Here is a 22,067-nt window from a genome sequence, read left to right on the forward strand (position 1 = left end):
AACCAGGGGAGCCAACAGGGCAGGGCCACCTGCTGGCCAGCGACTCGAGCCAAACACGCTCTCCAGCAGCTCTTCGCAAGTCGGCTGGAAGCAGTAATTCACAGAAGTGCTTCTGCTGACACCACTGCAATCACTTCTGAGTGGCAAACCGATCAATACCCCCTGCAGCAGCGAGCAGTGCACACTGACACCTGGACTTGGGTCGAGGCCTGCGGGAGGCCACTGCTGTTCTGGGGTGGAACTCCCCAGGACTCTAGGGCATGGCCTGTCTTAACACCGGGCACAGAGCCCATCAAAATTCCCACCGGAACTCACAGAAAGCATCAGAACTGATCAGAACGGCCTGGAAACCACTAGGACCCTGTGGCTGAAACCCTTTGATTTTCACTCACAGGATATACCAGTTGCACCTGTGATAGGGACAGGGGGCAGGGAAATACGGGGCAGAAGAGGGCAGGTCCCCAGCAGGGGTCCCACCCTCAAGCCAAAAGGCCTGATACCAAGGCCTAAAGTGAGAGCTTACATCCCCGTTTTCCCGCTCAGATGTTATCTTTTCCAAAACCACTCCCTGCCCCCAATCCTGTGCTTACAAAAACCCCAGAATTCAGCCAGCAGAGAGAGAAAAAGTAACCGGACGTCAGAGACTATGGTTGGACATCGGACAGAAGCAGTGTGACTTCAGAAGAACAGGCTGATGGTGTAGCTTCAGAGAGTCTGGCCAGGATGGCCAGACTCCAGGGGAAGATAACCTTCCCACTCCGTCCCATTTTCAGCTCCCCTTCCCGCTGAGAGCCACTTTCATCAGCAATAAAATCCCCCACATTTACCATCTTCAATTCGTTCATGCAGCCTCATTCCTCCTAGATGCCAGACAAGAACTCGGGTGCTACAAGTGCAGGTGCAAAAGGCTGTCACACTGACCCTTAACCCTCGCTGGCAGAAGGCAGCCGCCTCACATGAAAAGGCAGAGGGCCCACTGAGCTGGTAACACTTAAGCCCCGACAGCTGGGTTAAAAGAGCACTGGAACACTTCCTCTGAACCCCAGGTGCTGCTGTGGGGCTGGTACAAAGTTTGTTCCTGCCTCGCTCACCTGCGTGCTCCCTCCCTGGAGGGTGGAACGAAGGAGGTTCGAGTGAGTGGAGCCCACCCCTGCCGGTGCCAGAGCAGCCAGCTGACTCCAGCACTCGTGTACTCCAGCTCCCGCCTGCGAAAAAGTCAGGAAACTTCCGGCTTCACCTGTACCTAGTTGAAAAAGTCAGTCCTGTAAGGCACAAAGATCCACAGTTCTCTCCTCCTCTAATCCCACTCCCCAGAAGGAGACCTTTGGTAGATTCTTTTTACCCTCAAATTTCCAAAAAGTATACTGATATCATTATTTCATGATCTGTACATTTTAGATGGGCTAATGATTTTCGACTACGAAAGATGAGGACTTAGCCAAGTTCCCTTACTCACAAGCTTCCCTCCTGCCGATACAGTCGCAGCACAATTTTGGATTTAATTCAAGGCTTAATTTGGTGTTTAATGCAAACTACACCATGTAGTGATGACATTTCCTCTTTTGTATTCTATTTCACTTTTCCCAGAGTAGGTAACTGCCTTAGTTTGCTTATTTCATTTTCTATATTGCTATTAATCATTCCTTCCACAACTCTCACAAGCCTCAACGTGGCCAGAGACACGGGTGGGTGTTCGCTCGATCCCGTTTGCTGCTTGGGGACATGTCCCTGCCCCCTCTGCTCTCCCTCCCTCATCTGAGTGAACGGCCTGGCATGGCTGCACGGGATCTTCCTGGACCTCCCCCCACCTTGGGTGCACTGGTCCTTTCTCCATGGCCCCTGACTGCAGGTGCCCTGGCTGCTTCCTGGGCGTGAGACTGAGGTGACTGCAAACGTCCACATCCACCTCCCATGTGAGGGACAGTCTGGTCGGGTACAGAAGCCCAGGCTGGAGATCGCTTTCCGTCATCCTGTCTTCTCGCTGCCGATGGTGCCGCTGAGATCCTGGGGGCCCATTTTTCTCTTTGTGGGAGCTTTGAGATCTTCTCTTTGCCCCAGTTTACTCATTCACTAGGCCAGACAGTTGGCAGGGGTTGGGGGTGTCTTTTATTGAGCTCTGAACATTCTGAAAACTCTAGCTTCAATAATTTTCTCTCTTCTGTACTCTGTTCCCTTTCTGGAACTCCAGGATTAATCTTCCATTTTTCTTATATTTTTGCTCCTATTTGTCACCATTTTGTAAAAATGTTTACTCTACTTCCTGGGCTATTTTCTCAGCCTGACCACCCAAACCTCACAACTGTGCATTTAAAACCTCCACATCACACTTTTCACCTCCAGGAGTCTTTGATGATTTCTCCTTATTCCAGTCTTCACTGCTGGTTCCTTTAGTGAAAGCAACACGTGTCTTGACGCTCAGAGGATACTGCAAAGACTTGTGAGTGGAGGTGGTGTTATTCTGGGTATTTAGGTTTTCTTCTGCTCCTCACATGGTCTTTGCTTTCTGGGAGTTCTTTTTTCTGCTTTGTGTTTTGTCTCTGCAGGTCTCTATCTTTCCTGTTGGAGACTCGCTACCTGGTATCTTGAGTCCACTCACAGGTGAAGCAGAGACCGTGGGAGCAGCCCTGGGGGCCACAGGTGCCTGGGGGAGCAGCCTCGGTGCTTTCACAGCTGAGGACCTGTCACTTCGGTAGGAGGTACAGGGCTCTGCTTTGGGGTCAATTTCTCAGAAGACGGTGCCTCCAACCCCAGCCTGGAGACTGGAACCAGGTCACAGGCATCCTGAGAGCTGAGGAGAGGAGGGGCTGGTAATCCCACCCTCCAAGTGTGCAGCCTGTGGGAGACCCTACTTCCCACATGCCCTGTGTCCCAGCCTTCAGCTGTCACAGGACCCTCACATCACAGCCTCTCTGGTCCCCAAAGAAGAAAACTGTCTTGGTGACAGCCTCTGGTTTCCACCCCCAGTGTCATGGATACCACCTCGGCTGCTTCCTGACTGGGCTGCTGGAATTGGTTCCCACCTGGCCGCCCTCCCGACTGCGGCATTCAGGTTCCCCGCCTGCCCAGTGAGCCAGCACTCAGCCCTGCCTGTGGTCTTCTGGGTTTCTAATCCACCACACCCTCCTCTCCTGCTCCGGGAGTTCAGAGCTTTCTATCCCTTTATTGTCACTTTAGTGAGGTTTCAACAGGAAACAGACACCAGCATGTGTGTTCAGTCTGCCCCACTGAAACACAGCCCCCTACAGTGTTCTGGAGTCCCAGGATATCCACACGGATGCCAGAATCCCCCAGCTCCCTGAGAAACAGCAACAGCTGGACATTTTTTTTTTTTTTTTTTTTTTGAGGAAGGGTCTCGCTCTGTGGCTCAGGCTGGACATGGCTCGCCTCACCCTCCTGGGTCCAAGAGATCCTCCCATCTCAGCCTCCTAAGTAGCTGGGACCACAGGCACACACCACCACACCTGGCTAGTTTTTGTGCTTTTTTTTTTTGTAGAGATGGGGGTCTCCCTATGTTGCCAAGACGGTCTTGAACTCCTAGGCTCAAGCAGTTCTCCTGCCTCAGCCTCCCAAAGTGCTGGGATTACAAATGTGAGCCACCACGCCCAGCCCACAGCTGAACTTTTAAAGGGGCAACCCATCAGGCCCAGGCAACAGTCCACGACCTGGGGGCTCCTGCCCCCATCCGGGAGGGAACTGCCCCCCAACAGACACTGAGAATGCTCCCCAACTCCAAAAGGAAAAGAAAAAGGTGAAGGACGTCTGTTAAATGCCTGCGCGGCCAGTCCTTGTCCCTGTGCTTCCACACACTGTCTCTCAGCTCTCAACACAATGCCCTCGACACACAGCAGGATGGGAAGCTCGAAGAGGAAAAGTAGAGTCACCTGGCTGGCAACTGGATAGGGAACCAAGACTTCCGGAGCCCAGCTCACAGCACCAGCTGAGGACACGCTGACCGAGACCCAGAAGCTCACTACGACTTCCCCCTTGGGTCTCACACACCTCACTGGAGCTGCTATTACCATCTAGCTTCACACAGGACCACACAAGCTCAGGGATGAACTGTCCAGGGCCACAGAGGCCAGTGGGCAGTGAACCCAGCACCTCGAACTTTTGCTCCAAAACCAGAGTGCTTTACACACTCATCAGACACACAGACACACATGTATACTCACGCACACCACATACATAACACACATACCACACACACTCCTCCAAACAGCACGCACACACACACCAGACACAGCACACGTGCACTCACACTCACTCCACACACAAACACCACACAAACACACATGCACACACACCACACACACAGCACCAAGGCTCACAAAGCAAGTGAGCAGCAAACAGGGCCACGTCCCATGTGTACTCACTTGCGGGCTAAATCTCTGACCATTTCCTAGTTACGATTAAGCAAGGGTGAAACAGATGGGGCAGTTGCTGGGACTGATCCCCACCCATGACAGTGGCAGCTCACTTCTGGGCCTGGGACCCTGGGAAACGAGTTGCAGCCATCTCCAGCCCACCCCTGCCCACTCTGGGCCACGTCCACAGCCAGACCCCTGCTGGATGCAGAGGGGAAAGAGGCACAGTCACTGGCCGTGACTCCCTCCTCCTGCTGGGGTGATGCCAGGCAGCTGTGGCATGCTGGGTTCCACAGTCAGGCCTGCCCAGTCCAGGAAGCTCTGGCAACCCTGGCTTGGCCCCAGCCTCTGTCTGATGAGACTCTGACCTGGAGACCAGATTCCCAGCCTAGCTCTGCCAGTGACTGAGAGGCCTGAAGGTCACCGCTCCTCTGGGCCTCAGTTTCCTCAAAGTGAACTTCTCCTAGGCCTTTAGCTCTTCTGTTCAGGGTATTCAACCCCGAGGCTGCCAAGAGGCTACCAAGAGGCTGCTGCACCTTCAGACAGAGCTGGCACAGCAAGCAGAGCGTGGCTCCACCCCAGGGGGAAGAGGCTCCGCCCCAGGGGACAGAAGCTCTGCCTCAAGGGGAAGAGGCTCCGCCCTTGCATGAGAGAAAGTCAGGGAGGGCTTTTGTAAAAAAAACAGCCTTTGCAATGGGACCTTAAGGATGAGGGGCGAAACTAGTTGTAAGAAGCTTTGGGGAAAGGAGGCTCTGGTGTGCGGCATTAAGGGCCCCAGTTTGCCCTCATGTAGCACTCTCAAGGCATCACTGATGGTGATGATGGTGCGGACAACAATGGCAAACAGGGCAACGACCCCAACACATGCCCCATGCGCATCTTTGCTGTGGGACTTCACGGCCCCTCATAAAGGTCCTGCTCTGACTCTGGGCACAACCATGTGACTTGGCCAACAGAGACCTTTGCATGTCTCCGCTTATTCTTCTGCACTTCCACTATCGCCAAGAGAAGGCCATTGGGCCCAGGCTAGCCTGCTAGTCCCAGGAAGAGAAAAAGAGGTGCCTGGAGCAGAGCTGCCCCCGCCAAGCCCAGCCCGAAGCAGGGCCCTAGTCAATCTGCACACACGGGGGACAGTCTGGCCAAGACCAGCTGGGAAAGAATCAGGGCCTTGCCCAAAATCAAAATTCAGACCTAAGTCTTTATAACTGGTCCCCTCCTCCACCAGAGCCTACCAGTGCCCACCTACACCCCTCAGCTGCCCTAGAGGTCACCTGCAGCGCTGGTGAGGGCTTCTGACCTCAAGCACCTGCACCTGCTTCCCACCTGGCCACAGAGGAACAGGCCCAGAAGTGCAAGGAGCCGACGCCCTGAGCCACCCCCAACCACTAAGGGACAAGAGTTGGCGCCTGCCCCCCACACACCAGAGAAGGCTCCTAGCTGTGTTCATGTCATCTCGCAAGGGATCCTGGCAGGCTGAGCCCCAGGGTTCCACAGACGCACCCCTTTCCTGGCTTCCTCCCCCCTTGCCTTCTGAGACCACCTCCCACCTGACTAGCAGAGGCCCACTCTCTAGTACGAAAGCACACCCGCTCACATGCCTGGGCGGGCAGGCCCTGAGAGAGGCGACAGTCATGAGGACTCTGGATCTGAGAGTCCTGATTTGGAAACCAGCTCGGCTGCCTCCAGACGACGGGACACTGGACAAGATCTGCCCCTCTATGTGGGTTCATCATCTGGAAGGCGAGGACAGTGACAAACTCAATGTAGTTCCCCACAGAGCACCAGGCATCAGCAGCAGCGACAATGGTGCGGACAGTGACAGTGGGCGAGGCACTGACCCCACTCATGAACCCGGGGCTGGCACCACCCAAAGCCAGGCCCACTGGAAGGAGGTGGCAGCACAGGGAGATGCCACCTGCAGAGTCGGGCTGGCCTGGGCCAGTTTCTTCTCAGGGTCTTGGTTCCTTACCCAAAAAATGGCCTATTTCAGGCAAAGCTGTGAGGATGGGGAGGATAAAACATAGTACTTGGCACAAAGACAGGAAACCCGCTCTCCTCCCTGGTCGTTCTGAGGCTTGAGCAGGACAAATGCCAACCACCTAGTCCAATGCCCCTGCCGCTGGTGGGGTCAACAGGTCCCAGGAGAGTTTGGCTCATTTCAAGCTGAGCCAAGTCCTGAAGCCCAAGCCAGGGCCTCTGGCTCACTAGCCCCCATAAAATGACTGGTTTAGCTTCCAGAAAATGCCAGCAAGTCTCCAAAGCATGCTTTAGGGAGGCTTTCACCTCTCAATGGGCCCTCCACTCTCCTCTCGCTCACTCCAGAAGCCCACGCTAGTACCCCATTCCCTGCTAACCACAACACAGTCACACTGTGCAACACCCTGTCCCACATCCCAGGAGCTACGGACATGCCCACCACCTCATCTAGTGGTCGGAGATCAGGAGGGACCACTAGGGCCACTTCCCCCTAGATGCAGGATGCTGGAAAGAGCTGCCCCCATACTAACAGGGAGAGGTCAGATAAAATACAAGATCCTAGTTTCACTCAACCAAGATGGGCCCTTCCACAGAGTAGCAGGAGGCAAAAGCACCAGCTCACCTGAGACACGGCCCCGGAGGAAGAGAAGCCAGCCCATGCAGGTGGCGAGAGGATTCAGGTAAAATGTTTCCATGCTGGTAAAAGCCAAGGGTGAGCCCGTGTGACAGCACAGAACCTCTGAAGCCAGAGAAGCCAGAGAATCTTACACTGAGCAGAGAGTTGACACCCAAACACAGGCTCTTCTCCAGACCTAGGCCAGGTGCTCAGGAGAAAGAGTGGGGGGCAGCATGCTTTGGAGAGAGCCTTCCTCAGTATCATGGCTGTAGGAAAAGAAAAACATCCTACTTGTACCCTTCTCCCTTACAGAAAAAAGGCTTTAAGCCACTGAGAGAGAGGCAGCAAACCATGTCACCTCCCAGGGCACTGGTGAAGACACAATGTGGCTGGAGATGGGCAAAAGGAAAAACCAAGACTCTGCCCTTGGGGGAGGGGCAGGAAACTGTCCCTGGGCCCTGACTACTAGAGATTCTCAATGCTACAGAAGGGACATGAAACTCCTGCACAAGAGTTACCATCTAGGCAGAGTTTGGCTGCCACTCAGAGGAGGGCAGGATCAATGAAAAAGCCCCACCCAGACCCAGCAACATGGAGCCTGCAGAAGACTGCAGCTAGACCACACAAGAGAGAACCCCAGACCCTCCCTGCCAAGCTACTAAACCAAAGTAACAGATAACAGCAGAGTCGATCACTGGCACAGGGGCAAGAGTGTGCAAACAAAACTCCTCCATGGTTCAGACCTACGAGGAAGACCAAAAGCTGGAGGTGGAGCAAGAACACTGAGAAAAACCCTCTGGAAACTCAGCTCCTCCACTGAACACAAGCCAAGACTACAATAATATGAAACCAGTGGTCGCTCAAGGTACTCAGATCAACACCTGAACCCAAACCAGACCAACGAGGCAGGGTTAACTCAATTCCTTATACTAATGGCCCAGCAGTTAAACAGCCAGACTCATTTCCAAGCATAAATATGGCTGACCTTAGTCTCTACTGTCTAATATACTGTGTTGAGCAGTCAAAAGATACTATACACAAAAAAGGCAAAAAAAAAAAAAACAAAAAAAACAAAACAAAAAAAACCTGTCAAGAGACAAAGCAATCAACAGAATCAGACTCATGGAATTTATAAGAAGTCTGATTAACATGTTAAAGGTTCCCAAGGAAAAGATGGACAACACACATGAACAGATGCGATTATTTCAGCAGAGAAATGAAAACTCTAAGTGGAAATGCCAGAGGGAAAAAAACAGAACAGAAACATTGAATGCTTTTGACGGCTCATCAGCAGACTTGACGCAGCAGAAGAAAGAAGCAGTTAGCCACAGATTGGTCCAAAGAGATTACCCAAACTGGAACAAAAAGAGAAAAAGAAAGAAGCCAGATGCAGTAGCATGCCTGCAGACCTGGCTACTCAGGAGGCTGAGGAAGGAGGACTGCTTAAGCCCAGGAATTCTAGGCCAGTCTGAGCAGCAGTGAGATCCTGTCTCAAAAAAAAGGAAAGAAAAAAGAGGGAAGAAAACAGAATACAACATCCAAGAGCTGGAGGACAACATCAAACAATCTAACATATATGTAATTGGAATCTCAAAGGAAGAAAGAATGAGGTAAAATAAACATTTTCTAAGATAATGGCTGAGAACTTTTCCAAAATAATGAAAAGCATCAAACCACAGATCCAAGAGGCTTAGAGGAATCCCAAGTAGAATAATTAACACACACATACAAAAACCCTAGACATATCATATTCAAAGTGCTGAAAATCAAAGACAAAGAGAAAACACTGAAGGCAGCCAGAAGAAAACAGGCACATTACCCAGTGGAAAAAAGAACAAGCCAACATTTCAGCAGAAGCTAAACAAGCCAAGGCCTGGCATGGCAGCTCACGCCTGTAATCTCAGCACTTTGGGAGGCCGAGGTAAGAGGATCATTTGAACCCATGAGTCCAAGACCAGCCTAGGCAACATGATGAGACCTTATATCTCTACAAAAATATAAAACATTAGCCAGATGTGGTGGCGCACACTTATAGTCCTAGCTACTTGGGAGGCTGAGGCAGGAGGATGGCTTGAGCCCAGGAGGTCAAGGCTGCAGTGAGCCATGATTGCCTCACTGCACTCCAGCCTGGGCAATAGAGTAAGACTCTGTCTCAAAAAAAAAAAAAAAAAAAAAAAAAAAGAAAGAAAGAAAAAGAAACTATGGCCAGGCACTGTGACTCACACCTGTAATCCCAGCACTTTGGGAGGCCAAGGCAAAAGAAACTATGGCCAGGCATGGTGGCTCACATCCATAATCCCAGGACTTTGGGAGGCCAAGGCAGGAAGATTATTTAAACCCAGGAGTTCAAGACCAACCTGGTCAATATGGCAAGACCCCCATCCCTACAAAAAATCAAAAAATTAGCCAGGCATCGTGGCTCATGCCTGTGGTCCCAGCTACTTGGGAGGCTGAGGTGAGAGGATCACTTGAGCCCAGGAGGTTGAGGCTACAGTGAGCACTCCAGCCTGGGTGACAGAGCAAGACCCTGTCTCCAAAAAAATAAAAATAAAGATAAATAAGTAAAAGAAACTATGCAAGCCAGAAGACACAGGAGGATCATCTCTAGAGTTCTGAAAGATACTACAGGGGAGGTCTAGGAAGAATGTTTAGCCCCTCATTTAACAGACAAGTGGACTTGAAGATGGGAAGTCATCAGGTACTCAGAGGGCAACATGGGGGAAAGGAGACATGAGGGGAGGGGAGCAACATACCGGACAAGAGGAGCAGACTGTTCCCCGTGGCTGGCGAGCAAGGAGGTGGAAAAGGTGGAGTCCAGGTCACAGAAGGGCAGGCTAAGGGGGTGAATGCTGCCTGGCAGCAATGGGAGCCGGTAAAGAACTCTAAATGGGGAGTCCCCAAGTTAGACTGGTGTTTCTAGGAAATCACTCTAGCTACCAAGTGAAGGATGAGCTGAAGGGTGACTCAGGAGGAGGCCACTGGAACACTCCAGGTGAGAGGGGAAGAATCCTAAGACTGTGGCAGGGGCTGAAGGAGCCAAAAGATCTGAGAGCTGCTTGGGGGGCAGATGCACCCCCTTGTAGAAGCAAGTAACAAGGGCACGGTGGAGGAGGAGTCATTGCTGTCTGGGAAGAATGAGAAAGGAGGAATCCAAGACGAGGCCCTGGAGCTCAGACAAGCAGACTCAGGGTATCTTCCTATTCCGCCAGGGCCAACTACTCAGGAGGTTGTGCTCCCAGCAGCCCCATCTCCTTCTTCCTCCAGAAGTCGTTCTGCAGGCTTTCGCCTCCCAGCCCGGTTGAGTGATGGGGAGAAACGTGACCCCCGCAGACCCAGGACACTTGGTTTGCCACCCCCTTCCCCAGGTCAAGCCTCCTGAGTATGTGTAACAGCCGGAAGACAAAGGGGAAAGGATGAGGGAGCAAGAGGAGAATGATGGGGAAAGAGGAACTTCTCGGTTCTTCTGGTACAAAACTACACGTTCCATTCTTCAGGCCTCTGCATTCCCTCATAGGATGCAGGTAACTCACCACACTTCTGTGAAACACTTTGTTACCCTGTGTGGTAAAGCTCAAAGGGCTCCGCATGCTCCCTGATCTCAGAACAAACTGGTAACCCAGGAAGTGCTGACAGGTGCTAGCTCCCACCCCCACGCCTCTCTTACCCCCTCCTGTGGGTGGTTTCTCTCCAGGATCTACACTGGGTGCTGACACTACCCCAGCCCTTTGCCCTCCCTGGGCCCTCATTTTCACGTCTATAAAAAGGAAATAATCACAAGAGCACAGGGCTGTCCTGAGGATCAAAGTGGGTAAAGGGCAAAACAGCATCTGTAATGGGTAATCCACCCAACCTGTTTCCTCCTCCATGCAGTCTCCCAAGATCCTCCTCTTCAGAACCCTCATTCCCAGGCCATTTACCTGACCCTGAGAACAGCCACCCTGACTTGTCAGTTAACTTTTCAGCGTTAGGATTCTGGCTTACTCCATGTCACTGCAAGTGCCACAAGGTCACCATCACCTCATGCCCAGCCCTTCTGAAACCTGTCTCTCCCAGGCACAGTGACACACACACCAAGAAAACTAGGACATCCATCTAGCCTGGGACCTGCACACCATGAGTCTCCCCTCAGCTTCAGCTCCCCTCAGCTTCAACCCCTGAGTTGTCTGAAAATTTAAGACTTAAATGAATCAATCTGGTCAAATCCTCTCATTTTTAATGAGCAAACTGAGGTTCAAAGAAACCAAGTGGCTCACCCAAGCCCAGGCCCAGGAGATTCCATCTGCATCAGTGAGAATGCGCACACACTTCAGGACTGGCCGGAACCAGGGGGAAAATAAAATCAGGGCAGTGGGTGCTCGGGCTGAGCCAGGGACCGTATTTCAAAGCCCAAGCTCCACGACTTTGGGGCTGTGCCCCCTCGGGGACGAGCACCCGATTCAAATCAACCTGTTGACAAAACCAATGGCAGTGATTCCATCAAACCAACAACACACACGGACAAAATGTTTTCACAGACACAATCAGATTTAATACAACCACCGTCCCAGGACCAAATACGCTGTAAGAATGAATAGGAACAAAATCAGCGATCAACAGAAAGGTCCTTCTCAGAAGACACAATGGGCTCCTACTGTCTGGATCACGGTTTTACCTGGCGCTGTCCAGCAGAACTTTCAGCTGTGATAGGAGCACTCCATATCTGTGCCACCCAATATAGCAGCCGCTAGCCCCATGTGGCTACTGAGCACTTGAAACATGGTGATGTTATTGAGGAACTGAATTTCCACTTTTATTTCATTTTAATTCATTAGATATAAGCAGCCGCCTGTGGGCAGCGGCTCCTACGCTGGAGAGCACAGTCCTAACCCGCCATCTAAGCTAGAATGTCACAAGCACAAAAAGAATCTGAGCAAGCAGCATGGGGTTGTGGGAAAAAATACTGGACAGGAAGCGAAGGCAGGATCTAATTATCATTGCCTTAGCCACCAGAAAGCCCCCACCACCCCTGTGAACCCCAGTTTCTCCATCAGCGGAGGGTGGGAAGGGGTTGACAAGGGACCAGGCCCTTCCGGCTCTGACCACCTGCAAGTTCGTTAGGATCTCCTAGACCTGGGCACTGGAAATCCAAGGAGGCCCGTGGGTTCCCTGCCATGGCAGGTGAAGGGGGCAGCTGTTAGTCCTGGCTACTTGCCCCAACCCCAGCACCAACCATGTCTCCCCCATCAGACTGAGAGCTCACTAAGGACAGGCACCAGATAGGGCCTCTCTCGGCCTCCCCAGCCCCTAGCAAAGCATCTGGGCACAACAGGTGTTCAGGGCTTAAAAGTCAGCATTAACCACGAGCCTTTCCGGCATGTGTCTGGACCTGGGCTAAGCGCTCTCACCCGCCATTTTGCTCATCCTCACAGCCACACATCAGTGGGCCGAGGCGGTCTCTTCTCCCTCCGCAGAGACCACAGCTCAATGGGATTCTATGATCTGCCCAGAGTCACTCTGCTGGTAAGCAGCAAAACTGCATTCAAACCCAGGACTTCCAACTCCGAAGCCAGGTTCTTAATGTGTAAGCACTGACGCCTGCTACAAATCCATCCCCAGTAGCAGAGGGAAGGAAAGGAAAAGAAAATATGAACTGGGCTACCTGAAGTCCACTTGGAGGGGCCTCAGAGAAGTGACACAAACCTCAAAATTCCTAAGTGGCTGAGACTTCCAGCATTTTAAAGCCTACTAGAAAGAAGGATGGGTCCCCCTCCTTCTTGGGCCCTCATGATTTTCCAAGGGCAACGGAGCACCCATAAGGCAGGGGAAAAGCTGGCCGTGGACCAGGAGACCTAGCTAGACCTGACCTGTGTCCCTCAGCAACTGTGTGACTCCGAACAATTTGTGCCTTCTCTGAGCCTCTGAAAAAAAGGTGTAAGATTCCCTCGCAGATTAACAGTGATAGAGCACTTGGCCCGCAGGACTTAATGAGTGACCACAGAAGCCAACGACATGCTTAGCCATTCCTAAAGCATTTTAGGTCCCACCCCATGCGGCAACTGGCATGTGCTCAAGATAGCTGCCCATCGAACGCTCTGTTCTCCAACCAACACTCTCCACTGAGAGCCCCTACTCCAATCTTCCTCAGAAGAATGTCAGGGACCTGCCCTCAGGTGTCTGGAACTCCATACAGCTACAACAGCCAAGCCTACAGCTTTTCCTGAAACTGCCCGACTGCTGGTCCAGCCAAGCCTACAACTTTTCCTGAAACTGCCCGACTGTTGGTCCAGCATGACCTTAGAGCCAGACACCTTCTAAACCACGCTGTGCCCGCCTCAAATACAGTGGCAACAAGGGAATCCCTAGGGCATGTTTAGAGAACAGGAAAGCTGCTACCTCCTTTCCCTACAAACCTCAGATGGGGTACTATACAATCTCCTACCTCAGGTCTGGAAGCAGACCAGCCTAGCTTTAATTCCCAGGTCAGCCACTCACCAGCTGAGTGACCTTGGACCAGCCTCTTCCCCTCTCTGAGCCTCTGTGCCTAGACTGTAAAGTGTCTACCACCACTAGCTCACAGCTGTTATTGTGAATGCGACGTCAGTTAATGCTGGGAAATGTGAATGCCCCAGGTCCTGCCTCGGTGGTGGAGGCAGCCCTGAAACAAGAGAATGTACAAGCAAGGCACTCCAGGCGGGGGCTGGTCCCATCCCCCACCCGGAGCCCACGCTGGAAAGGAGGGACGTTACATTTCCACGTTGAAAGCCCTGACGCCCATGTTATCTCCCTTCCCAGGTGAACACCAGGACTTCGCACTCATCAAAGGTTGGGCAGGATTCAGGAACAGAGAGGTTGAGTGACCTGTCCAAGGTCACACAGCCAGCCAGGTAAAGGGAGAAGCAGGGATGGGTGGCGGCCCTGGGCCCATCCTCCTGCAGCGCCGGCCAAATAGGCTCCATCTCCACGGAACGGGCCGCTACCGAAAGTCTCTGACCTTGGTTTCCCCAGGTGAGAACCAAGCCCCTTCCCACCCCCACCCTACCCCGCCCCGCAGGGATCCGAGCATCGGGAGAGCGGTGGGCAGGGCGGGGGCGGTGGCGAGGGCGACCACCCGGCCCGGCAGAAGCCCCGGGCGCGGGCGCGGCGTCTACGCGGCCGCGCTGCAGAGCCGGGGCATGGCGTGGCGGGCGCGGTCGGCGCGGGGCTCACCGGACTTGGGGTAGGTGACAATCCACACGTCGCTGGGCCGCACCGGGAAGTTGGCGATCTCCTCCATCTTCCCGCGGCAGAAGGGCGGCAGCCGCACGCCATGGAACTCGAAGTATTTGCTCTCGAACTCCCCTGGGGTGCTGGGGGTCTCGGCCTCGCTCTCCGCCATGCCGCCGCCGTCGCCGCCGCCTCCCGGCTCGCAGCCCGCACGCGCCCGCGCCCGCGCCCGCGCCCGCGCCCCGCACACGCTCGCGCCCCACCGGCGCGCGGCGGCAGCTCCGCAGGCGTGACGTCATGGCGCCGCCCGACGCGCGGCGGAGGCTCCGCGGGTATGACGTCATGGCGCCGCCCGGCACGCGGCCGTGGCGCTGCATGGGCGTGACGTCAGGGCGCCGCGGAGCCGCGCCCTCCCCGCTCTGCCCCCGGCCGCGGTCAACCACGCGCTCCCGGGGCTGACAGAGACCCTGGCCCGCGGTCCGCAGCCTCCTCAGTCGTGCGTGCGTTCATTCCGCTCATGGCTTCTGTCACTCAGCAAGCGCTCAACACAGACGCATGAGATACCCTGGCTGGAAGGCCCCGAAAGGTAGTCGTCCATTCAACACGTGCTTAGCGCGCTCCTGATCTGTGCCAGTTACTGGGCCAGGCCCCCGACACGCGTCAGGGTAGAAGCAAGCAGAAGCCTGGCCCTGTTGGAGCTTACATTGGTAAATAACCAAGATCATTTCAGGTAAATATTAGGTGCTATTAAAAATATGCGTCTTTGCCAGGCGCGGTGGATCACGCCTGTAATCCCAGCACTTTGAGAGGTTGAGCACGGGCAGATCTCCTGAGGTCAAGAGTTCGAGACCAACCTGGGTAAATGGTGAAACCGCATCTCTACAAACATACAAAAAAAAAAAGAAAAATTAGCAGTGAGTTGTGAGCTTGCACCACTGCACTCCAGTCTGGGCAACAGGACGAGATCTTCCAAAAAAAAAAAAAAAAGGTATGGGCCACCTTGTCCAGCCAAAAAAAAAGTGCTTTTTTTTTTTTTTTTTTGAGACAGAGTCTGGCTCTGTCGCCCAGGCTGGAGTGCAGGGGCGCGATCTCAGCTCACTGCAAGCGCCACCTCCCGGGTTCACGCCATTCTCTTGGCTCAGCCTCCTGAGTAGCTGGGACTACAGGCACCTGCCACCATGCCCAGCTAATTTTTTGTATTTTTTTTTTGTTTTAGTAGAGACGGGGTTTCACCGTGTTAGCCAGGATGGTCTCAATCTCCTGACCTCGTGATCTGCCCGCCTTGGCCTCCCAAAGTGCTGGGATTACAAGTGTGAGCCACCTTGCCCGGCCAAAAAGTGCTTCTTAATATCCCACGAGTAGGGGAGGGCAGTGTTGGATTGCAAATTCCAGGACCCCAGATCTATGGAGAAAAATTACAAAAATATACATTTAGCAAGGCACTTCTTGTGCAAACTATAATTTAAGAGCAACCGAGTTCTAGAGATCTCAGTGCAACCCCTTGCCAGTCATGCACTCAACAGACATATATGAAGCACCTGCTAACATGCCTGGGGAAGCACAAAGATGAAAACAACACAGCCTGCTCTCATTCTCTGCAGCCAAGCATCATCAGCTGTGTAAAGGAAAAGAATGATTCCTACCTCTAAATAGTGTAGCCAGGAGGATGGAAGGAGTTTACACCAACAAGAATCTGGAGCAGAGTGGATGGACAGGACCTATTCCTACTCTCTCCTTCTTACTGTAGAGTGAGACACGTGCATTCTGACACCAAAGACATACATACACATGGGCTGAGAAGCGCAGGCCATGTGTACACAGCAGACAGAGAGAGGAAACAGCAATTAATCCTGACTTGGGAAGCTTGTGGATGTCTTTCCAAAAAAGAAAGAGGACATTCCGAGCACCCAGCGTTTATTCAGAATAATTAGGCCAATGGCAAAAGGGCATCTAGCCAAAAGCTAGAGGGATTGAGTGAATGAATGAATATCCTGATGTTTCAGGTGAGGGTTCTCACTGTGGGAGAAGGAAGATGTAAGTGGGGAATGCGAGAAGGCAGGGAAGAACTCTATGGTATTGGATTGGAATTGGAGATATTGACATGAGTTTATGATATTTTTAAATTCCTATTTCTTATGTTTGCTGGAAAAGCCTTTAGGCAATGATATCTCAATAATACTAGGCATACCCACTGCCCAGATCTTTGCTAAATACTTCCCTCACCAAATGAACCTGGGGTTTCTTGGAGAAAAAGCCAATTCCAGGGCAAGGAAAGTACAAGATGAACCTAAAACGTCTTGTTGAGTCTTGAACTCCTGCAAGTTCAAAAATGTTGGGAATAGGTCAGAAGGACACGGGGTATAGCATGAAAGTATTATCATAGGTCAAATCAGAAACAATTTGAGCATGTTAGACAAAAATGGGAAACAACCCACATACCCAACAGTAGAATAGATAAATGGCAATATATTCATATAATGGAATACTTACAGTAATTTTTTTTAAAAAAAGAATGTAACTGAGAAGAATGTCACAGTCAAAATGATGAACAAAATAAGTCAAGCACAAAAAATGGTATGTTGTATGATTCTATTTATATACAGTCAAAACCAAGCAAAACTGATCTATAGTGATAGAGGTGAGAATAGTCTTAACCTGGGGCATTGGAAAGAGGGTTGACTGGGAGCAGACTCAAGGTTACCTACCCTCCATAGTGTTGGAAACATCATAGCTTGCTCTTAGTGGCGGTTACATGAACATATAGACATAGATAAAAGTACAGACATGGACATAGATGCAGGCCTTGCTTCACGGATACGCAACCGGGGGAGCCACACAGGGTTCTGTGCTCAAAAGGGCCCCACACTTTGGAATTTAATGGTCTGTGGTCACCATCTTGAAATTGTTGCATTTATCTTTGAGTTTGTTTTGTAAGTGAAGTCTGGTCAAAATTAGCTGGGAGTGGTGACACACACCTGTAATCCCAGCTACTCAGGAGGCTGAGGCAGGAGGATCGCTTGAACCTGGGAGATGGAAGTTGCAGTGAGCTGAGATCACACCACTGCACTCCAGCCTGGGTGACAGAACAAGACTCCATCTTAAAAAAAAAGCAAATTGTTCTTCCCATATGAGTGGGCAGCATTTAATTTGTTGAGGGCTTGTATAGAACAAAAAGGTAAAGGAAGGTTGAATTTGCTCTCTGCCTGACTACTTCAATAGGGACATCAATCTTCTCCTTCCCCCAGTGCTCCTGGTTCTTGGGCCATCAGAACTGGATCACATCTACAGCAGCAGATCTCCTGCTCTCAGGTCTTCACACTACACTGCCGGCTTTCCTGGGTCTCCAGCTTGCAGAGGGTAAATCATTCCCAGCCTCCACAATCATGTGAGCCAATACCTTATAATATATCTCTTTCTATAAACATATATGAAACTAGGGGTCATATATGTAAGTGTATATACATATATATATATGTATTTGTCTTGTTTCTCCAGAGAACCCTAAGACACCACCTTAACCAGGTGATCAAAATAAATGTTACCAATGCCATGGCGAACTGACAGCATGCGCCACCAGATGTGATACACTGAAAAGGACACAGAGTCACTTACGTGGTATTCCTACGAAAAACTCCTATCCTGATCCTGAATCTAATAATGAGGAATGAATACAAAACTAAGGAACATTTTATAAAACAACTGACTCATACTCTTCAAAAATGTCAGTGTCACGAAAGACCAAAAAAAAAGAAAAAAAAGGCTGAAAGGACTGTTCCAGATAAAAGAGACTGAGTTATTATCAACTAAATACAACATGTGATTCTGGGTTGGATATGGGATCATTTCTTTAAAGCCATAATGAGCCAGGCGTGATGGTTCATGCCTGTAATCTCAGCACTTTGGGAGGCCAAGGCGGGTGGATCATCTGAGGTCAGGAGTTCGAGACCAGCCTGGCCAACATGGTGAAACCCTGTCTCTACTAAAAATACAAAAATTAGCTCGGCATAGTGGCAGGCACCTGTAATTCCAGCTACTTGGGAGGCTGAGGCAGGAGAATTGCCTGAACCTGGGAGGCAGAGGTGGTGAGCTAAGATCATGCCACTGCACTCCAGCCTGGGTGACAGAGCAAGACTCCGTCTGGAAAAAAAAAAAAAAGCCATAATGGGCATTAATGGGATAATTTGCAATATTCGAATATAGACTCTAGATTAGATAATATTCTATTTTAAATTTCCTAAATTTGAAAACTGCACTGTGGTTATGTAAAAATGTCCATTTGCCTCGGAGGTACATGTGGAAGTATTTGGGGGTGAAGAATCATGATGTCTGCCACTTACTTTCAAATGATTTTACACAAATAAAACCACAATTATAACCCTAATGCAAGCACATGTATGTATATACATTGAGAGCGAGAAAGAAAATGTGGGAAAAGCCACAACTGGTGAATGTAGGTGATGATATATGTTCATTGTGTAGTCATTTTCTATTTTGCTATAATGAATTACCACAAACTCAGCTCTGTAAGTCAGAAGTCTGATGCTGGTACCACTAGACCAAAAGGAAGGTGTCAGCAGGGCTGCATTCCTTTCTGGAGGATCCAGGGGAGAACCTATTTCCTTGCTTTCTTTAGCTTCTAGAAGCCACCCACCTTCCCTAGCTCATGGTTTCTTTCTGTCTTCAAAATGGCAGACACAGTCTTTCTCACATCGTATCACTCTTTTTGTTTACTTGTTTATTTGAGACAAAGTTTCACGCTTGTTGCCCAGGCTGGAGTACAGTGGCACGATCTCGGATCACTGCAACCTCCGCCTCCCGGGTTCAAGCGATTCTCCTGCCTCAGCCTCCTGAGTAGCTGGGATTATAGGCACGCACCACCACGCCCGACTAATTTTGTATTTTTATTAGAGACAGGGTTTCTCTATGTTGGTCAAGCTGGTCTTGAACTCCCGACTTCAGTTGATCCACCTGCCTTGAACTCCCGAAGTGCTGGGATTACAGGCATGACCCACCGCGCTTGGCCACATCACTCTTACATTGACTCTTCTTCTGTCTCTGTCCTCCACTTCTGAGGACCCTTGTGATTACATTGGACCCACCCAATAATCTAAGATAATCTCCCTATTTTAAGATCAGCTGATCAGCAACCTCAATTTCATCTACAGCCTTAGTTTGCCTTTGACATATAACATAACATATTCACAGGCTCCAAGGACTGGAATGTGGACATCTTTGGAGGACTGTTATTCTGCCTACCACAATTGCAGTAAACTTTTCTATAGGTTTAACTTTTTTTCAGAATAGAAACCTAAAGAAAAACCTTTATTAACAGAAAATCCCTAGGAATTTGCAAAAAGGCTGCTAGAACTAATAAGTGAGTTTAGTAAGGTCATAGGATACAAGGCCAACAAATAAAAACAATCCCATTTATACATACTAGTAACAAACAATTGGGAATTGAAATTTTAAAAATACCATTTTTAATAGCATTAAAAACTATTAGATACTTATATGTAGGAAGATATGACAAGATTTGTTTGGCAAAACCTACAAAACATTAGTGAGAGAAATGTTTTAAAACTTAAAGAAATGGAGAATTATGCCCTGTTCATGGATTCAGCATATTGTTAAGGTGCTCATTCTGCCCAGTCTCACTTTTTTTTGTTTGTTTGAGACGGAGTCTCGCTCTGTCGTCCAGGCTGGAGCGCAGTGGCGCGATCTTGGCTCACTGCAACCTCTGCCTCCTGGGTTCAAGCGATTCTCCTGCCTCAGCCTCCTGACTAGCTGGGATTACAGGCACGCACCACCATGCCTGGCTAATTTTTTTGTATTGTTTTTAGTAGAGACAGGGTTTCAACATGCTGGCCAGGCTAGTCTCGAACTCCTGACCTCATGATCCGCCTGCCTCGGCTTTCCAAAGTGCTGGGATTACAGGCATGAGCCACCGCACCCAGCCTCCTCACATTTATCTATAGAGTCAGTGCAATTCCAGGTAAATCCCACTGGACTCTGCTGTTGAAATTGACAGACTGACTCTAAAATTTATATAGAAAAATAGTCCGGGCATGGTGGCTCACGCCTGTAATCCCAGCACTTTGGGAGGCCAAGGCAGGCGGATCATGAGATCAGGAGATCGAGACCATCTTGGCTAACATGGTGAAACCCCGTCTCTACTAAAAATACAAAAAATTAGCCGGGCACGGTGTCGGGTGCCTGTAGTCCCAGCTACTGGGGAGGCTGAGACAAGAGAATGATGTGAACCCGGGAGGCGGAGCTTGCAGTGAGCCGAGATTGTGCCACTGCACTCCAGCCTGGGCAACAGAGCGAGACCCCGTCTCAAAATAAATAAATAAATAAAAAATAAGAAAAATAAAGAACCTAGAATAGGCAAAATAATTTTGAAAAAGAATAGCAAAGTTTGAGGGCTCACACTACCTGATTTCAAGACTTATTGTAAAGCTACTTACCTTAACACTGTAAATCAAAACAATATGTAACTGACGTAAGCATAAACATGTAAATAAATGGAACAGAATAGAAAGCTCAAAAATATACCCAAACATCTATGACCAATTGTTTTTTGACAAAGATATCCTTAAAGAGCAGAAAGCAGTTAACTTCTCTTGAGCCAAAAATGTCCATCAAGGCCTGAGCCTTTGAATAGAGAAAACCTCACCGCTGCATAAGAAGGGGCGGGATAGCGCTTTGTCCTGAAGAGGCTCTTCTTCAGTAAGGTTAACCTAGTAGATCTCCAAATCTCAGCCCTCTGAGATCCATCCCCAAGGCTGCTGAGGCAGCAGGGAAGGCAGGTCGCTGTCCGCGGTGCTGAACGCACAGCTTCCCCCTTGTCTTCCTGCCCTTCCATCCTGGCACGCTGGGTAACCACACCTCCCGATGCCCCTGATTTTCCTTTGTTGTATTCTATCTTGGGGCATCTTTTCCTATTTCTATGTGCTATCTTGTTCTTAATAGGAGAAAAGGCATACAAATTTAATGTGCATACATGGGAGCCTTCAGAATGAAGACCCAGCTTCCCCATGAGTTACAGAATCTTACATACCATTTTGAGGTTACAGAAAGAACAGGAGCTTAGATTCTGGTAAAACAGATTATGAGAGGGGGAAAGAAGCTTGACTAGCAAAGGTGTCCTTGTTAGGTGGATGAAGCCTCCCTTGGAGAGAATAGATGGTAAAGGGTGTGAGAGTCCCAGTCGCTCTTGGATCTGGGGAAAGAATAGAAGGGTGGGGGAGGGGAAGGGCATGGCAGCATTTGTGGAGATTCTCTACAGATGCAGATTTCCCCACTTAAGGCAGCTTTGCAAGGCCGCTTCTGTCAAGATGACCAAGTGGCAGCCATTTCAAAATATGTCAAAGAAATATATTTTGAGGTAAAATATTTTAATTTCCTTCAATTCCCCACTTTGAAACTTCAAACAAGTTTCCCATATCAAAAGCCAAGCCAGGATGGCTGCAGTGGCTCGCACCTGTAATCACAGCACTTTGGGAGGCTGAGGTGGGAGGCTCACTTGATCCCAGGAGTTCGAGACCAGCCTGGGCAACACAGCAAAACCCCATCTTTTTCAAAATAGAAAAAATTGACCAGATGTGGTGGCACACACATGCCCAGCTACTCAGGAGGCTGAGACAGGAGGATTGCTTGAGCCTGGGAGGTCAAAGCTGCAGTGAGCCAAGATCATGCCCCTGCACTCCAGCCTGGGTGACAGAAAACAAACAAACAAACGAAAAAACCCAAGCTGATAGCTTTGGAGAAATTTGGGTTAGAGGTTGTTAGATTGAGATAGAGAAAAGGGGAGAAAAGACAAACTGGATAAATAGGTGCAAATTGAAATGTATCATCCCATATTGTCAGAGGCATTCAAACCAGAGTGACTCCTTTTTGAATAGGGGCTGGGTAAAATAATGCTGAGA

The 22,067-nt window shown here is 50.2% G+C and overlaps 1 protein-coding gene and 1 long non-coding RNA gene across 2 annotated transcripts in view; one reads left to right on the plus strand and one right to left on the minus strand.

The window, feature by feature from the left end:
• The window catches only part of SULT4A1 (sulfotransferase family 4A member 1), a gene marked incomplete at its 5' end in the record, with an annotated part of 38,021 nt that extends 23,695 nt beyond the window's left edge, over positions 1 to 14,326 (minus strand). Inside the window, 1 exon segment of the mRNA NM_001134169.1 lies at positions 14,143 to 14,326. Coding sequence (NP_001127641.1) covers positions 14,143 to 14,311 — 169 coding nt within the window.
• A 244-nt stretch (positions 14,327 to 14,570) lies between these two features.
• Positions 14,571 to 18,688, plus strand: LOC134761176 (uncharacterized). The gene is made up of 3 exons (XR_010139480.1): positions 14,571 to 14,869; positions 17,385 to 17,524; positions 17,635 to 18,688. It is a non-coding gene; the product is annotated as an uncharacterized LOC134761176 (long non-coding RNA).
• Positions 18,689 to 22,067: the final 3,379 nt, after the last annotated feature.

This window comes from Pongo abelii, chromosome 23, assembly GCF_028885655.2.
Source record: "Pongo abelii isolate AG06213 chromosome 23, NHGRI_mPonAbe1-v2.0_pri, whole genome shotgun sequence".
Classification (NCBI taxonomy): Eukaryota; Metazoa; Chordata; class Mammalia; order Primates; family Hominidae; genus Pongo; species Pongo abelii.